This window comes from Calcarisporiella thermophila, assembly GCF_041956535.1.
Source record: "Calcarisporiella thermophila strain CBS 279.70 unplaced genomic scaffold VTP21scaffold_8, whole genome shotgun sequence".
Taxonomy (NCBI): Eukaryota; Fungi; Calcarisporiellomycota; class Calcarisporiellomycetes; order Calcarisporiellales; family Calcarisporiellaceae; genus Calcarisporiella; species Calcarisporiella thermophila.
The window spans coordinates 87,294-99,970 of NW_027192198.1; the positions used below are offsets into that span (position 1 = coordinate 87,294).

Sequence of the window (12,677 nt, forward strand, 5' to 3'; positions counted from 1 at the left end):
AGAGATCCGGCCATAAAAGCCGCGCTTTCTTATTTTCTGCGCTCCCCTCTTCCACACCCCCTAATTGCATTGAGCTTTATAATATGTTTGTGCATTTCGTGTCTGTTCCTCCCTGTCATTGCTCTATAGAAATACCAAAACACAGAAATCCTCGAGGGCTTTTGTCTCGACCCTCTCGGGCTCAAACCCTGCGGACAAAGATAGATTCCTATCCATTTCAAACTCAGCTTGACCAAACATCACAACAAAAAAATTTTCTTCGCGTGCAGAGTGCAGCTTATAGAACCCCCAGCAAACATTCGGGCTTTTGTTCTTCTTTCTTCGCTGGCTCTGCTCTTGTTGCTCTTTGGTTGTATTGTTTTTCATTTCTCTTGTTAAGCAAAAAGCATGCGGGAAATCATCCATGTCCAAACCGGTAATCCTCATCATCAGTCCATCTCGCCTTCTCTTGTCAACCCCCACCCCCTCTCCCCTCCCCTCCCCTCTCCTTCCCATGATGGACGCGTTTTGGAATTGGCCTAATACCCATTCTCTTCCCTTGTAGGCCAATGCGGTAACCAAGTAGGGCAGAAATTCTGGGAGATTATCTCTCAAGAACACAGCATCGATTCCTCCGGTCTCTACACGGGTAATGACGATACGCAGATCCAATGTGCCAATGTGTACTACAACGAGGCGGTGGGAGGACGCTATGTCCCCCGTGCAGTCTTAGTCGATTTGGAGCCAGGTAATGGATCCCGCCCACCTGCATCTGTTTGTCTCTCTCTAATCCAGACCTTGTCATCTGAACCATTACTCCAGGCACTATGGACTCGATCCGCGCAGGTCCCTACGGCAAGCTCTTCCGCCCCGACAACTTTGTCTTCGGCCAGTCTGGCGCAGGAAACAACTGGGCCAAGGGCTATTACACGGAGGGCGCCGAGCTTGTGGAGAACATCCTCGACGTCCTCCGCCGCGAGGCTGAGCACACCGACTGCCTTGTCGGCTTCCAGGTCTGCCATTCCCTCGGAGGTGGCACCGGCTCCGGCCTGGGCTCTCTCCTGCTCTCGAAGATCCGGGAAGAGTATCCCGACCGGATGCTGTGCACCTTCTCGGTCGTGCCCTCGCCCAAGGTCTCCGACACCGTGGTGGAGCCCTACAACGCCACCCTCTCGGTGCACCAGCTCGTGGAGAACTGCGACGCCACCTTCTGTATCGATAACGAGGCCCTCTACGACATCTGCCACCGCACGCTGAAGCTGCAGAACCCGTCCTACGAGGACCTGAACAAGCTGGTCACCTCCGTCATGAGCGGCATCTCCACCTCGCTCCGCTTCCCCGGCCAGCTGAACGCTGACCTGCGCAAGCTGTGCGTGAACATGGTCCCCTTCCCTCGCCTGCACTTCTTCATGGTTGGCCACGCCCCGCTCACCGCCGCCGCCAACAGCGCCTACACCAACCTCAGCGTCCCCGAGCTGACCGCCCAGATGTTCGACAGCCGCAACATGATGGCCGCCTCCGACCCGCGCCACGGTCGCTACCTCACCGTCGCCACCGTTTTCCGAGGCAAGGTCTCGACCAAGGAGATCGAGGAGCAGATGCTCAATGTGCAGAATAAGAACTCGGCCTACTTCGTGGAGTGGATCCCGAACAGCGTCACCACCGTGCACTGCAACATTCCTCCGGTGGGCACACCCGTCAGCGGCACGTTCATTGGAAACTCCACCGCCATCCAGGACCTCTTCAAGCGCATCCATGATCAGGTAGAGTGCTTTTTTTTTTTGATTCTTTCCCCTCTTTGCGGGACTCGAGTTGATTCGGACCAGTTGGGATTTTGTGATCGCTCTACCGATAACTAACCGCCGTGCCTTTTCTTTTTCTCCCCTAGTTCACGGCCATGTTCCGCCGCAAGGCTTTCTTGCACTGGTACACGGGCGAGGGCATGGACGAGCTGGAGTTCAGCGAGGCAGAGTCCAACATGAACGATCTTGTGTCGGAGTACCAGCAGTACCAGGAGGCCACCGCGGACGAGGAGTATGAGGAGTATGAGGAGGAGGTGGCGCATGAGCACGGCGAAGAGCACGAGATCTAGACATATTCACATAATGAAAATTTCAACATGTTTCTCAAATCGTTTCTATTTCGTTTGTTTTTTTTTATTTTTACTACTACTACTACTACTCCGGATTAAAAAAAGGATCCATTCTTATCACCTGAGAGCCCCCAAGGCGCAAATATATCTCTTGCAAAATACACACGCATCTCTCATCAGCCGCCTGCTCGGCCTGCCTTTCCCTTTTTCCGGTTTGAAAGAGGAACGAGCGTGTGACCGGATAAAATATACCCATTCAACGGGTCTTGATTGAGGGTGACCCGAAGGGCAAACTTTCTCCTATTTCCAGCATAAGCCATTTTCAGGCCATCGCACCACCTAATTTAACTTGGAAGTTTATCTCGCATCATTTTTTACTCTAAGGTCTAGTTTTCCTTATTCGTGCGCCAGTATGCGGAAGGCCTTGGCCCTGGCCCGCCGTTCCCCCACTTTTTTTCGCACAGGCCGGCCTTGTCTCTATTTAAACCACGGCAACCGCCCATCCTCTCGCTCGAATTCCCAGCAGTTATTCTCAACCTCCATACCCTTCCTCAAGCAACGCATCATGTTCCGCAACCCCCACAAGCTACTGCTTCCCCTGACCCCAGACACTCCCCCCGATGACACCCACCTGGCGAACTATGTCTACGCCCACTCCTCCCCGCCCCCCCATCCCGCGCTGGACCGCTTGCGAGCCGAGACGATCGAAAAGTCGGGAGCGGCCGAGATGCAGGTTTCTCCGCTGCAGGGCGCCACGCTCTACCACTTCGCCCGCATCAAGGGAGCGAAGCGTATCCTCGAGATCGGGGGCTTCACGGGCTACTCGGGAATATGCCTTGCCCTCAGCGGTGCTCATGTGATCAGTCTCGAACTGGAGCCCCGATACATCGAAGTGGCGAAACGATATGCGAAGGAGTGTGGCGTGGAGGAGCGGCTGGACATCATTCAGGGCGATGCCAAGGAATCGTGAGTGCACCTCTGCTCTGTCGTATTGGAGGATTCGCTGACTTTGCTATTTCTCCTCTTGCTGCAGGTTGCAGAAGCTGTCCCCCGAAAATCCCTTCGATCTCATATTCATTGGTAGGCCATCGTAAAGCCCCTTCTTCGCCCCATTGTGCTGCTCCCCCTAACTCTGATCTCTGTTGTAGACGCGGACAAAGGCAGCTACATCGATTACTACGACACCATCCTCGAAAAAGGGCTCCTCGCCCCCGATGGGGTCATTCTCGTGGATAACGGTAAGTGGCCTCTTGCTGCTCCCGCTCGGACCACCCCCCATCTCACCCTTTGCACGGTCCCATTGATAGTCCTCTTCTTCGGCTACGTCTTCAATGATCTCTCCCAGTACCAGTCCCTTCCCAAGTCCCGCTGCAACACGGCCGAGCATCTGAAGAAATTCAACGCACATGTGCAGGCCGATCCCCGCGTTGAGAAGCTGGTGTTGCCATGGTTCGACGGATTGACCGTCATTCAGCACAAGCTCTCCGGTGCCCACAAAAAATAAGGAGTCCTTGCTTTATTTTCATTCTGTATATCCACTTGGGCTAACAATAAAGAAGATGCCAAAATAATATGGATGGTTTTGGTTAATCAAGGGATGAGGGGGAGGGGGTTGGGAGCACAATCTGCTTTGAAAAGCAGTCCGCTCCGAGAAGCTCGGGGATGAACGTTCTCCCTTGGGAGCAAAAGCTAATCTAGCTTCTTCAGCCACTCGGCCACCCGTTTCCCAAGCACGTCCGCGTGCCGGAAAGTGAAGGCATGGGGTATGTTGTCGGGGCAGAGATGCACCATGCCCCCGCTCGCCAGCAGCTCGAGCATCCGGTGGTGGTGCGCCTCGGGGGCCCAGGAGTCGACCGACGAGTAGTAGAAGATCAACTTTTCGGACGACGCGCGATAGAAAATCTCGTCCAACTCCTTGATCTCGAGCATTTCTTCAAACGAGAGGGGTCAGCTACCAGTCAAAGCGCCCTCTAGCATAAACCAAATACCATTGTGAGCCATGTATAGCACATTGCGCAGCACGTGCCCGTTCAACAGCTTGTGGGCGGTGACCTCCAGCCCTGGCGAGGTTTGCCCGGTCAGGGTGCGCACAAGATGAAGAAAGACGACCGACGGCAAAAGGGCGCGCAGCAAGTCGCATCCATAGGAGAGCATCATCCTTGGGAACCTGTAGAACAAAGGCTGAAGAGCAGGTGGCCAAGCAATAAAGAAGAGAGCCGAGAATGGAAGTTTGGTTAATGAACCACATGATTAGGACTCGGAGCCCTTGGAGCCATGGTCCACACGTACCGAAAGTTTTGCTCCATTGGGGGTCTTACCAATCTCATACACGGTCGGGAAAAGCGCGATAACCTTTTGCACATATTGCTCACGCTCTCGGAGCACCTCTCCAGAAATGTAGGCGCCCACAGAATGCCCAATGAGCACAAATCGGGTGCCCTTGGGGCGGGTGGCGATGAGCTCATCGAGACATCGCACCTTGTGCTGGATCTGTTCCGCAAGAGAGTAGACTCTATCGTGGTGCGAGGGCGGATTGTGTGGGCCGGGAGAATGGCCCAAATGGGAGACTATGATTGTGGAGTGTCAGCAATGTGAGTACAGAGATGGTTTCACAAGATACTTGCCGCCGACTATCTCGACGTGACCATCAAAGGCGTCATAGAGGACATTGAAAAAGGGCTCGTAATAGTCGACCAACCCAGGATTTCCCTGAAAGTTATTACAACACCGTGTTAGTCGCTGAATTCTAGACGACCCCAATGTTTTCTCCATCCTCCCCGCCTCCTCTCAAAAATAGGACCCATTGTATATATATATATATATATATACCGGAATAAAGAGCACCACCATGTTCTTTTCCGACCCTTCTACGGCAGGCCACCAGAGGGTTTCAGTCGATTCAGGGACATTCCAAACCGCACGAAGAGGCACTTTAAAACGAAATCGATCTAGCATCTTTTCTCCCATAAATAAACTTCCCCCTTCTCAGGAGATAGCGGTGAGATTTTTGTTCGAGACTTTTTGTAGCAAGCTCTCCGCAGAGCAGTCACAGCTAAATGAGAAACGCGTTATTTTCGTGTCCATTTCTTTATTTTTATTTTCCCCTGGAGCCAGGAAGAAGCATGAACGATGAGCTCTGCCAATAACCACTCAACGGCCATCGTGCATCGACACACCTCCTCATATAATGATCTTCCCGAATTGCGGGATACTTTTCTCATCAAAGGCCGCCATTATGAGCAGCAGTACGCTAATTTGTACTTTGTTCGGTTGCTGCAGCTACGCAAAATCGTGCATGAGGAGGCAAAAAGGCGTTGGGGCAAGTTGAAGCTGAAAGGTGGATGAGTCTGCTCTGCGGTATAGAATGATCGGCGAGATAGCTAATGATCTGCCCTCTCTCCTCCTTCACTAATGTTGACAGGGCACTTGCGTGAACCAAAATTCGTCGAGAAAGTCCTAGACGTTCCCCCAGGGGAACTCTGCTACATCATAGGAACCGTATACATGGATATGGAGTTCAAGCCGTGTATTCTTGATGACATTGGGCAGGAGGTATGTTTTTGTTGGCGTTCCCATCCATTCTAGGCGAATGATAATCATAGCATTACGAATGCATGATAGTATCAACTCAATACGGTGCCGCTAAAGCCCAAATATACCAGTCCTAAAGATGAGGTGATGCTGGAAGATGAGTCTGGGCGAGTGAAACTCTTCGGCCAGAGACTGAAAAATGAAATGCTTGTCACAGGTGATTTTCGTTCATTCATTTTGGATTCACCTTATCAAGGCATGGCAGCTGACCTAGCTTTCTCTCTTAGGAATCATCATATCGGTCCTGGGCATGGAGACGCCTGCTGGGGGATTTGAGGTGCTGGACTTTTGTGTCCCTGGGCTGGCGCCACAGATACCCTATAGTCCCATGGAGACCGGTGAATAGCTTCTCTTGTCGAGGCCACTCTAAGTGATTTTAACCGTTCCACCTTGCAATAGAAACCAAGTATGTCGCACTCGCCTCCGGGCTCAACATAGGCGATGATGCCTCAGAAACGGTGGAGCTCTCGATGCTATTGGAGTATCTTACTGGAGAACTGGGAAGTATAGACGTAAGTTGAATCACAGCCGTGCACACTGGATCGGGCTATCGGCTCTAACCCACGGTTGATTCACCACTCCCTTAGGACCAGAAATTGAGCTCGCGGATAGTGCGTGTTGTGCTGGCTGGCAATTCCTTTGCGAAGCCGAAACAAGTAGAGGATGACAAAAAGACAGTGAGGACCGGGCCGCCGAATTATTTTGTTTTTAAATAATAATTGACTGTTTTATTTCACGGATTAGAAAAAATATGGCTACGATAGTACCACCTATGACGCCTCTCCGATCAAACACGTAGATCGGTTTCTTGCCCAGCTCACCTCATCCATAAGCGTGGACGTGATGTCTGGCGCGCAGGATCCAGCCACTGTTCATCTACCCCAGCCTCCCTTGCATCCCTCCCTCTTTCCTAACTCATCTTGCGACTCGACCCTGAAGACCGTCACCAATCCCTACTGGTTTGAGCTCGACGGTGCCATGTAAGCCATCGAATTGCGCGGGCTGCTCTATTCTCTGAGAAAACTGAATTTCTCTTCCCTCCACCACTCCCTAGCTTTCTGGGCACCTCAGGGCAGCCCTTAGACGACATGGACAAGTACATGCCGGAGGATGCTGAGGACATGCGACTTCCCATCACGGAGCGGACCCTGTTCTGGAGGCATATTGCGCCGACCTGTCCGGACACGCTATGTAAGCACCTAGCCCCAATCTCAAAAAAGGCGCCCGCCTTGCTGACCATCCCGTCTAACCTTTCTATCCTACACACCAACAGGGTGTTATCCCTTCCGAGATATGGACCCCTTCATCATGCAGCAGTGCCCCCACGTGTACTTCGTAGGGAATCAGCGCGAGTACGCGACAAGCGTCGTAGAAGGTATGCTCTAGAACTTTACTGTGTTTTTGCCACCTACGGGATGAGTAGACGGTTGTGATCTCGATTTTAGGCTCGGAGGGCCAAAGGTGTCGTGTGGTGCTTGTCCCCTCTTTTTCGGAGACCAAGACCATCGTCTTAGTGAATCTCAGCACCCTGGAATGCACCCCTCTTTCATTTCGTGTAAAACTGTGATCTATTCATGTTTATTTTTGGGAATGCGTCTCTTCTCTCCCCCGCCCTTTCCCCCTCTCGCCCTGCTCCCCTCCCCTCCCCCTCCTCCCCCCCTCTAGCTTGCCCTTTTGACGGCGGCCTATTCATCCTTGCACTGAAACATTTCTCTTTCACATGCTATGAAGACCCTACCGGTGATTTTCCAAATGAAATGAAATGATAGTCACGCAATATAGGATTCCCGAGATTAGAGACACCTTCTCAACTCAGAAAGCTCCCCTCGGAGCACGCTATGACCTTTGATTCCCGGATGAAAGGTTGCCCTTCTGTAGTTGGCACGGAGGAAGAAAAAAAAACCTCTGGCCAATTCGCTATTGAAAAAGCGAAAGGGTTTGCGAGTCATAGCCCAAGCCAATTCGGCCCAAATTGCCTAGTGACTCGCCTCATTCACATCCAGATGATGAGACTTGGCACCGATTGAACTCTTTCCAACTCAGATGGACGGACTTTTCGCGAAGCTTTTATTTGTATTAAAAAACCTCTTAGGTAATATGATAACCAAATAGGCCCCAGCAGTAGTAAGAGACTCGACCCGGAGTTGGCTGGGGCAGAGTAACAGAGGAACGAAAGAATCAAAGAGGAAAAATAGACAAACAGACTATAATGAATGCAGGAAACACTACAAACCGGCTGTGGCGGGAGAAAAACAAAAAGAGCCAGCCTTTTTTTTTTAAGGAGTGACGAGCAGAAAAAAACGCAAAGGAGAGTGACTCACGGTACTGAAACGTTCGTGGAGGATGTTACGGAATACTAATTTTGCTGGTTGGTGCGTCGAAAGTGCCAGCTTTCACGTGGAAGCAAGAGCAGGGGCGACGGCGAGCTACCACAGGCAGGGCTCCATCGGGTCGTGCCGAGCCCAGCATCGCTTGCAGACCGGCTTTTCCGACTCCTGGCGCTCGACGCAGGGGGTTGGAATGGGGATGAATGGGCGCTTGATTTTATCGCACATGGGTTGGGATTGGAAGATGCCGAAGAATCGAGTTGCAAATGGGGGACTGGAGAGCTAAGGAAACGGGATCCATTAGTCAGGCCAGGGGCTTCGGCAGGCATGCATTCACTCACCGTGCTTGAAATTCAGAATGGAGATGCTTTTGGACGCAGCGGCGATGGCAGCAGAGAGATCAATCTCTAGTCGACCTTGTTGGCTTTTATCTTTTCTCGGCCAGCGAGCGGCGGGGCAGTGGCAGATGAGGAACGGCGACCGGGCGGATGGAGTGGAGGAGAGGGAGAGAAGAAGAAGGTCAAGACCTCCGAGGCACTCACTGGTGTTTCTATTGACAAATTGGATGATTGGGCCGGGGGATTTGGCCGGGTGTACGACGCTCGATTCATGGTACGGCCTCGGCCAATCCGCGCGCGCGCCCTTAATTAAAATCTCAATATTTGTATTCATTCTGGTCGGAACGGGTGTGACAAGAAGGCCATGCAGTGCGAAGCGCTTGCTTGCTGGCCGTGATTTTCAGGCTATCCACTCCTTGGATTCGGGCCACTAAACCCTTATTCGCCCTAGCCCCCTCCTATCCTTAGCCCTCGCGCGACAATCCTCGTCAGCTCGCCCACGGAGCTCGACAAGAAGGAAACCAATCTGCTACGCTTGGCGGGTGCCTCGGCCTTTGCCCACCCGCCCCTCCTCAGCCTTCGCCCCCTCCGGCCTCCGCCCAGACCGGCCCCGCCCCCTCCCAGCCCCACGTGCGCCTCCCGGCTTCTTTTGCCGCTCGCCTCCAAGAGGGCGCGGCAGGGCCGGCGGTCGAGAATCAGGCCTCTATTGCAATGCCTGCTTGAAACTGCTTGGGAAGCTTCCCGAGACCCGTTCCCGAAAAAGATTGGTTAATCTTCCGTGATCAGGAGTCTCTCCTGAGTTTGCTTTTTCCGTTCGATAGAGTGTCACAGGGCTGGAGACGGTGTTCAGGCATCGCGTGGTTTCTTCAAAGCGGGGAGCTTGCTATTGTCTGGAGCCCAAAGGCGGCCGTGGGGGTGGATGGGAATCGAGTGTACTATGGGCCCCATTGGAGAAGCGCCAAGAGTTTGGGGGGCTCTTCGCGTTCGGTAGAGAAAAGAGGGGAGCCGCGGGCAAAGAAATGGAAACCATGGCGTTTCTCATGGCCACGGCCGAAATTAGAATTGCCATGTCTTCTCCTCAGATCCGGTTTGCACCGCCCTGATATGGCGGGCGACCAGCCCGGTTTCTCGCAAGGTAACGTGGAAATGGTCTGGGACGCGAGGGGGAGAGGGGGAGCTGGCTTGTGCCTGGGCTCGAAACAGCGGGCCCATCCCCTCCCCGCAATAATGATCTGCGGGTGACTGCTTACCAATGCCGGCCTGCCGTCCTCCCCCATAAACAACCTCGATTTGTGAAAGGGCTAGGAGAAGAAAAAAAGCGCGCTTAACCATACCCGTAACCCGATGGGCAGGAAACAGCACGCTGGGCCTAAAAACCCACCCCTTGCATCCACGGCTGACAAGCACAGCCTTTACCACGAGTCGGTGCAGGCTCCTCGGCGCGAATGCCAAACCCTCGCCAATATCTACCGCCACCTGTCCCAGCAACATCCCATCATCCCCCCACGCATCCTGCGCGAGGACTTTTGTGGCACGGCCATCCTGTGTCACGAATGGGTGCACAGGGACGTGAACAGGGAGGCCATCGGCATCGATCTCGACAAGGAGGTTCTGGAGTACGGCAGGCGTCGCCTGGAAGACAGCGTCGAGGGGGAGCGAGTGAGGCTGGTGCATGAGGATGTGAGAAAAGTCAAGGGCCTCAAGGCCGACATTCTGTGCGCCTTAAACTACGGGATCTGGTGAGTCGATTCGAGTCTGCTTCATCGTTTGCCGGTTAAATTAAAATCAATTTGCCCACGCTACCTACATCGATCCAGCTATCTTCATAAACGCCGTGAACTCGTTAGCTACCTGCGCAACTGTAAAGAGGATTTGAACGAGAATGGAGTCTTTATTTGCGATCTGTTCGGCGGGTTGACCGCCCATACTGGACAGTACGGGCGCAAACATAGAGGCTCGAACTTTGAGGTAGTGAATCCCCCCTCTCTCTCCGTTCTCATGGGTCTCTCTCCTAAGGACTGAGCTTAGTTTTGCAATGCCTTGTTTATACAGTACTTTTTTGAGCAAACCCCTGTGGACACCGTGTCCAGCTTGGCCAAATGTCGGCTCCACTTCCGCTTCGAAGATGGGAAGCTCGCTCATTACTGCAGTGTTCTCCATGGCTCAAAACGCTGAACACGACTTTTTTTCCCCCTCATACAGGTAGCTGGATGAAGAACGCGTTCTCGTACGAATTTCGCCTCTACACTATCCGAGAGGTAAGCTCTAGCTTCCCGGCTCCCATGCGGCTTTCCATGACGAGATATTTCTACTGACTTTGCTAGGTCCGTGAAGCAATGGAGGAGGCCGGCTTCACCCAGACCCACATCTGGATATCACGCGCAAAGTCGAAACGTTCGCACGCTAATCGCACGGAAGAAGACGAGATAGACGACGAGGAGTCTGCTGACGAGGATGATGAGGACGAGGACGAGGACGAGGACGAGGAGGATGAGGACGAAGAGGACGCCGATGACGAGTACCAAAAAGTGGAGGGGGATCATTATCCGGCGCTAAAATCCTGGAATGGCAAGTATCTCTCCTACTTATTCGCTGGTTTTACAAAGGCCCCACTGACCTTCTTTTTCTCGTATGGGTGTCTTCTGGTTTTCCCTCGGAGAACAGCTTATCTGGTCGGTAAAGTGGAATGACCGTTGTTTATTATTATTGGATGCAAATGCTAAAATGCTTCGTGGTGAATATTTTTGTTATTATGTAAATAAAATAAAAAAAGGAGCGATATAAAGAGGAAAAAAAAAAAAAAACTTCAAGTCGTAAGTACAGAATAGGTATCCTCCCCCCAAGCTATCTTCACAAATATCCACAGAGTATTAAGATAAATAAAACAGTGATAATAAAGGAGTCTATCTTAACTATATCACAAGGTGGAGAGCAGCATGCCCGCCACCACGCAGAGCATCCAGCCCAGGCCTCTTGGCGCTACCCCCTTGGGGGCGGAAGAGGTGGCCAGCACATCCGAATCCAGATAGAGGAAGGGGTCCCACACGATGGAGTTGGGGGCCTGGCCGCCAAGCTGCGTGCGCACGTCGGCTTGCGAGCCGAGCGTGTGCGCCACGACGGTGAAGTTTTCGGAGCTTTCGCCCAGCAGGGTGGTTTCCGCGGCGGAGAGGGCCAGCGCCTGGGGAAGGTACTGGGCGCCCAGCTCGGTGGTCGCCACCGTCTGGTTGACAGGGCTTGGGCCGGGGGCGCCCGCGGGATTGTTGGCCAGCGAGGAGAAGTTGCCCGCCGCGGGGAGATTGGCCCACTGCGCGGTGCGAACCCAGTCCCATCGGCCCTCGGACTGCATCCCCGTGCTGACCCCCTTGGTCACGTTGGTGTCGTTGGGAACGATTGGGTCAAGCAGGGTGATCACCTGGGAATGGAACACGGACACGAGTGCTAGCCGCGAATCCGTGGCGCTGAAGGGATAGTTCGCCACCACCAGGTCGTATTTGAGGGTGTTCGGAAGCACCTCCGTGGTCATGTTGCCATACTCTTGGAACCGCAGTTTGGTGTTGGCGATGCGCATGCGCAGCCGCACGCTGGTGGCGCCGTCGGCGGCGCTCAGCTCGGTTTGGAAGTAGTTGAGGCCGATGGGGTCCGTTAGGTTGCTGAAGGTGATGGGCGTCCAGGTTCGGTTCAGCGGCCACTCGGACAACACGCGGTCCCCCGAGTCAAACGCGCCGCCGCCATCCACGTCGGCAAACTCCACCAGCTTGTAGAGGGTCAGCCCGAAGGTGAAGTCCGCCATCACCACCTCCGGATTGGACGTGTCGAAATACGTGGCCCGCATCCTTGGGAACCCTCCCCCCTCGGTGGTGACCAGGAACCTCAGCCGGTTGTGCTCCTTTTCGGTGCTCTGCACGGTATCAACCCACCCCGTGGTTGCGTTGGGTTGCGAGGGAGTCTGGAACTCGCGCACATAAAAGAAGGCGTTATCGCTGTTATACCGCTCGTACTTGTGATGATATCCAGGGTAGTACCAGATCGGGAAGAAGCCCCACAAAAACAGGCCAGGCACAAAGGGCCGGTAGAAGCCTCCTCCGTAGCTACGAGGTTGGTAGACTCCCCTAGAGGAAAGCGGATGGATGCTGTTAGCATTCTGATCAGGACACTTCATCTTATACAGCTAGACTTACGGGTTTGTGGCTCTTCCGGGCGGCAAAAATGAGTTTCCATGGTAGGCAGGAGCATTGCCCAAAGGTGCTCCTTGTCCCCCTCGCTGCGAGGGCGGTGATGCATTTCCTTTGGTAGGGCCGCCCGCAAACGAGCCTTTTCCTCCCAATCCGCCCTTGGCGCCCCCCTCCTCCT

General features: G+C 53.5%; 8 protein-coding genes across 8 annotated transcripts; 5 read left to right on the forward strand and 3 right to left on the reverse strand.

Annotated features, from left to right (window-relative positions):
- Window positions 1-387: 387 nt before the first annotated feature.
- VTP21DRAFT_10852 (uncharacterized protein) lies at window positions 388-2,071 on the forward strand (the record flags this gene model as incomplete). Its single annotated transcript, XM_069390233.1, has 4 exons — window positions 388-415; window positions 545-727; window positions 802-1,742; window positions 1,868-2,071. 4 exons carry the CDS (start codon window positions 388-390, stop codon window positions 2,069-2,071), a joined length of 1,356 nt encoding a protein of 451 aa, XP_069252402.1.
- A 412-nt stretch (window positions 2,072-2,483) lies between these two features.
- On the forward strand, window positions 2,484-3,575 carry VTP21DRAFT_10853 (uncharacterized protein; the record flags this gene model as incomplete). Its single annotated transcript, XM_069390234.1, has 4 exons — window positions 2,484-3,037; window positions 3,105-3,151; window positions 3,220-3,309; window positions 3,379-3,575. 4 exons carry the CDS (start codon window positions 2,484-2,486, stop codon window positions 3,573-3,575), a joined length of 888 nt encoding a protein of 295 aa, XP_069252403.1.
- Window positions 3,576-3,760: 185 nt separating this feature from the next.
- On the reverse strand, window positions 3,761-5,026 carry VTP21DRAFT_10854 (uncharacterized protein; the record flags this gene model as incomplete). The annotated part of the gene is made up of 5 exons (XM_069390235.1): window positions 3,761-4,002; window positions 4,060-4,252; window positions 4,361-4,638; window positions 4,696-4,780; window positions 4,901-5,026. The coding sequence occupies 5 exons, from the start codon at window positions 5,024-5,026 to the stop codon at window positions 3,761-3,763; spliced, it is 924 nt and encodes a 307-aa protein (XP_069252404.1).
- Window positions 5,027-5,200: 174 nt separating this feature from the next.
- On the forward strand, window positions 5,201-7,229 carry VTP21DRAFT_10855 (uncharacterized protein; the record flags this gene model as incomplete). Its single annotated transcript, XM_069390236.1, has 10 exons — window positions 5,201-5,408; window positions 5,493-5,623; window positions 5,693-5,819; window positions 5,890-6,000; window positions 6,062-6,174; window positions 6,250-6,339; window positions 6,407-6,642; window positions 6,717-6,853; window positions 6,936-7,037; window positions 7,108-7,229. 10 exons carry the CDS (start codon window positions 5,201-5,203, stop codon window positions 7,227-7,229), a joined length of 1,377 nt encoding a protein of 458 aa, XP_069252405.1.
- Window positions 7,230-8,206: 977 nt separating this feature from the next.
- Window positions 8,207-8,661, reverse strand: VTP21DRAFT_10856 (uncharacterized protein; the record flags this gene model as incomplete). Its single annotated transcript, XM_069390237.1, has 2 exons — window positions 8,207-8,271; window positions 8,331-8,661. 2 exons carry the CDS (start codon window positions 8,659-8,661, stop codon window positions 8,207-8,209), a joined length of 396 nt encoding a protein of 131 aa, XP_069252406.1.
- Window positions 8,662-8,691: 30 nt separating this feature from the next.
- On the forward strand, window positions 8,692-9,569 carry VTP21DRAFT_10857 (uncharacterized protein; the record flags this gene model as incomplete). Its single annotated transcript, XM_069390238.1, has 4 exons — window positions 8,692-8,720; window positions 8,796-9,094; window positions 9,159-9,314; window positions 9,388-9,569. 4 exons carry the CDS (start codon window positions 8,692-8,694, stop codon window positions 9,567-9,569), a joined length of 666 nt encoding a protein of 221 aa, XP_069252407.1.
- A 102-nt stretch (window positions 9,570-9,671) lies between these two features.
- On the forward strand, window positions 9,672-11,017 carry VTP21DRAFT_10858 (uncharacterized protein; the record flags this gene model as incomplete). The annotated part of the gene is made up of 6 exons (XM_069390239.1): window positions 9,672-10,066; window positions 10,145-10,295; window positions 10,356-10,476; window positions 10,530-10,585; window positions 10,652-10,895; window positions 10,992-11,017. The coding sequence occupies 6 exons, from the start codon at window positions 9,672-9,674 to the stop codon at window positions 11,015-11,017; spliced, it is 993 nt and encodes a 330-aa protein (XP_069252408.1).
- Window positions 11,018-11,244: 227 nt separating this feature from the next.
- Window positions 11,245-12,486, reverse strand: VTP21DRAFT_10859 (uncharacterized protein; the record flags this gene model as incomplete). Its single annotated transcript, XM_069390240.1, has 1 exon — window positions 11,245-12,486. The coding sequence occupies one exon, from the start codon at window positions 12,484-12,486 to the stop codon at window positions 11,245-11,247; it is 1,242 nt and encodes a 413-aa protein (XP_069252409.1).
- Window positions 12,487-12,677: the final 191 nt, after the last annotated feature.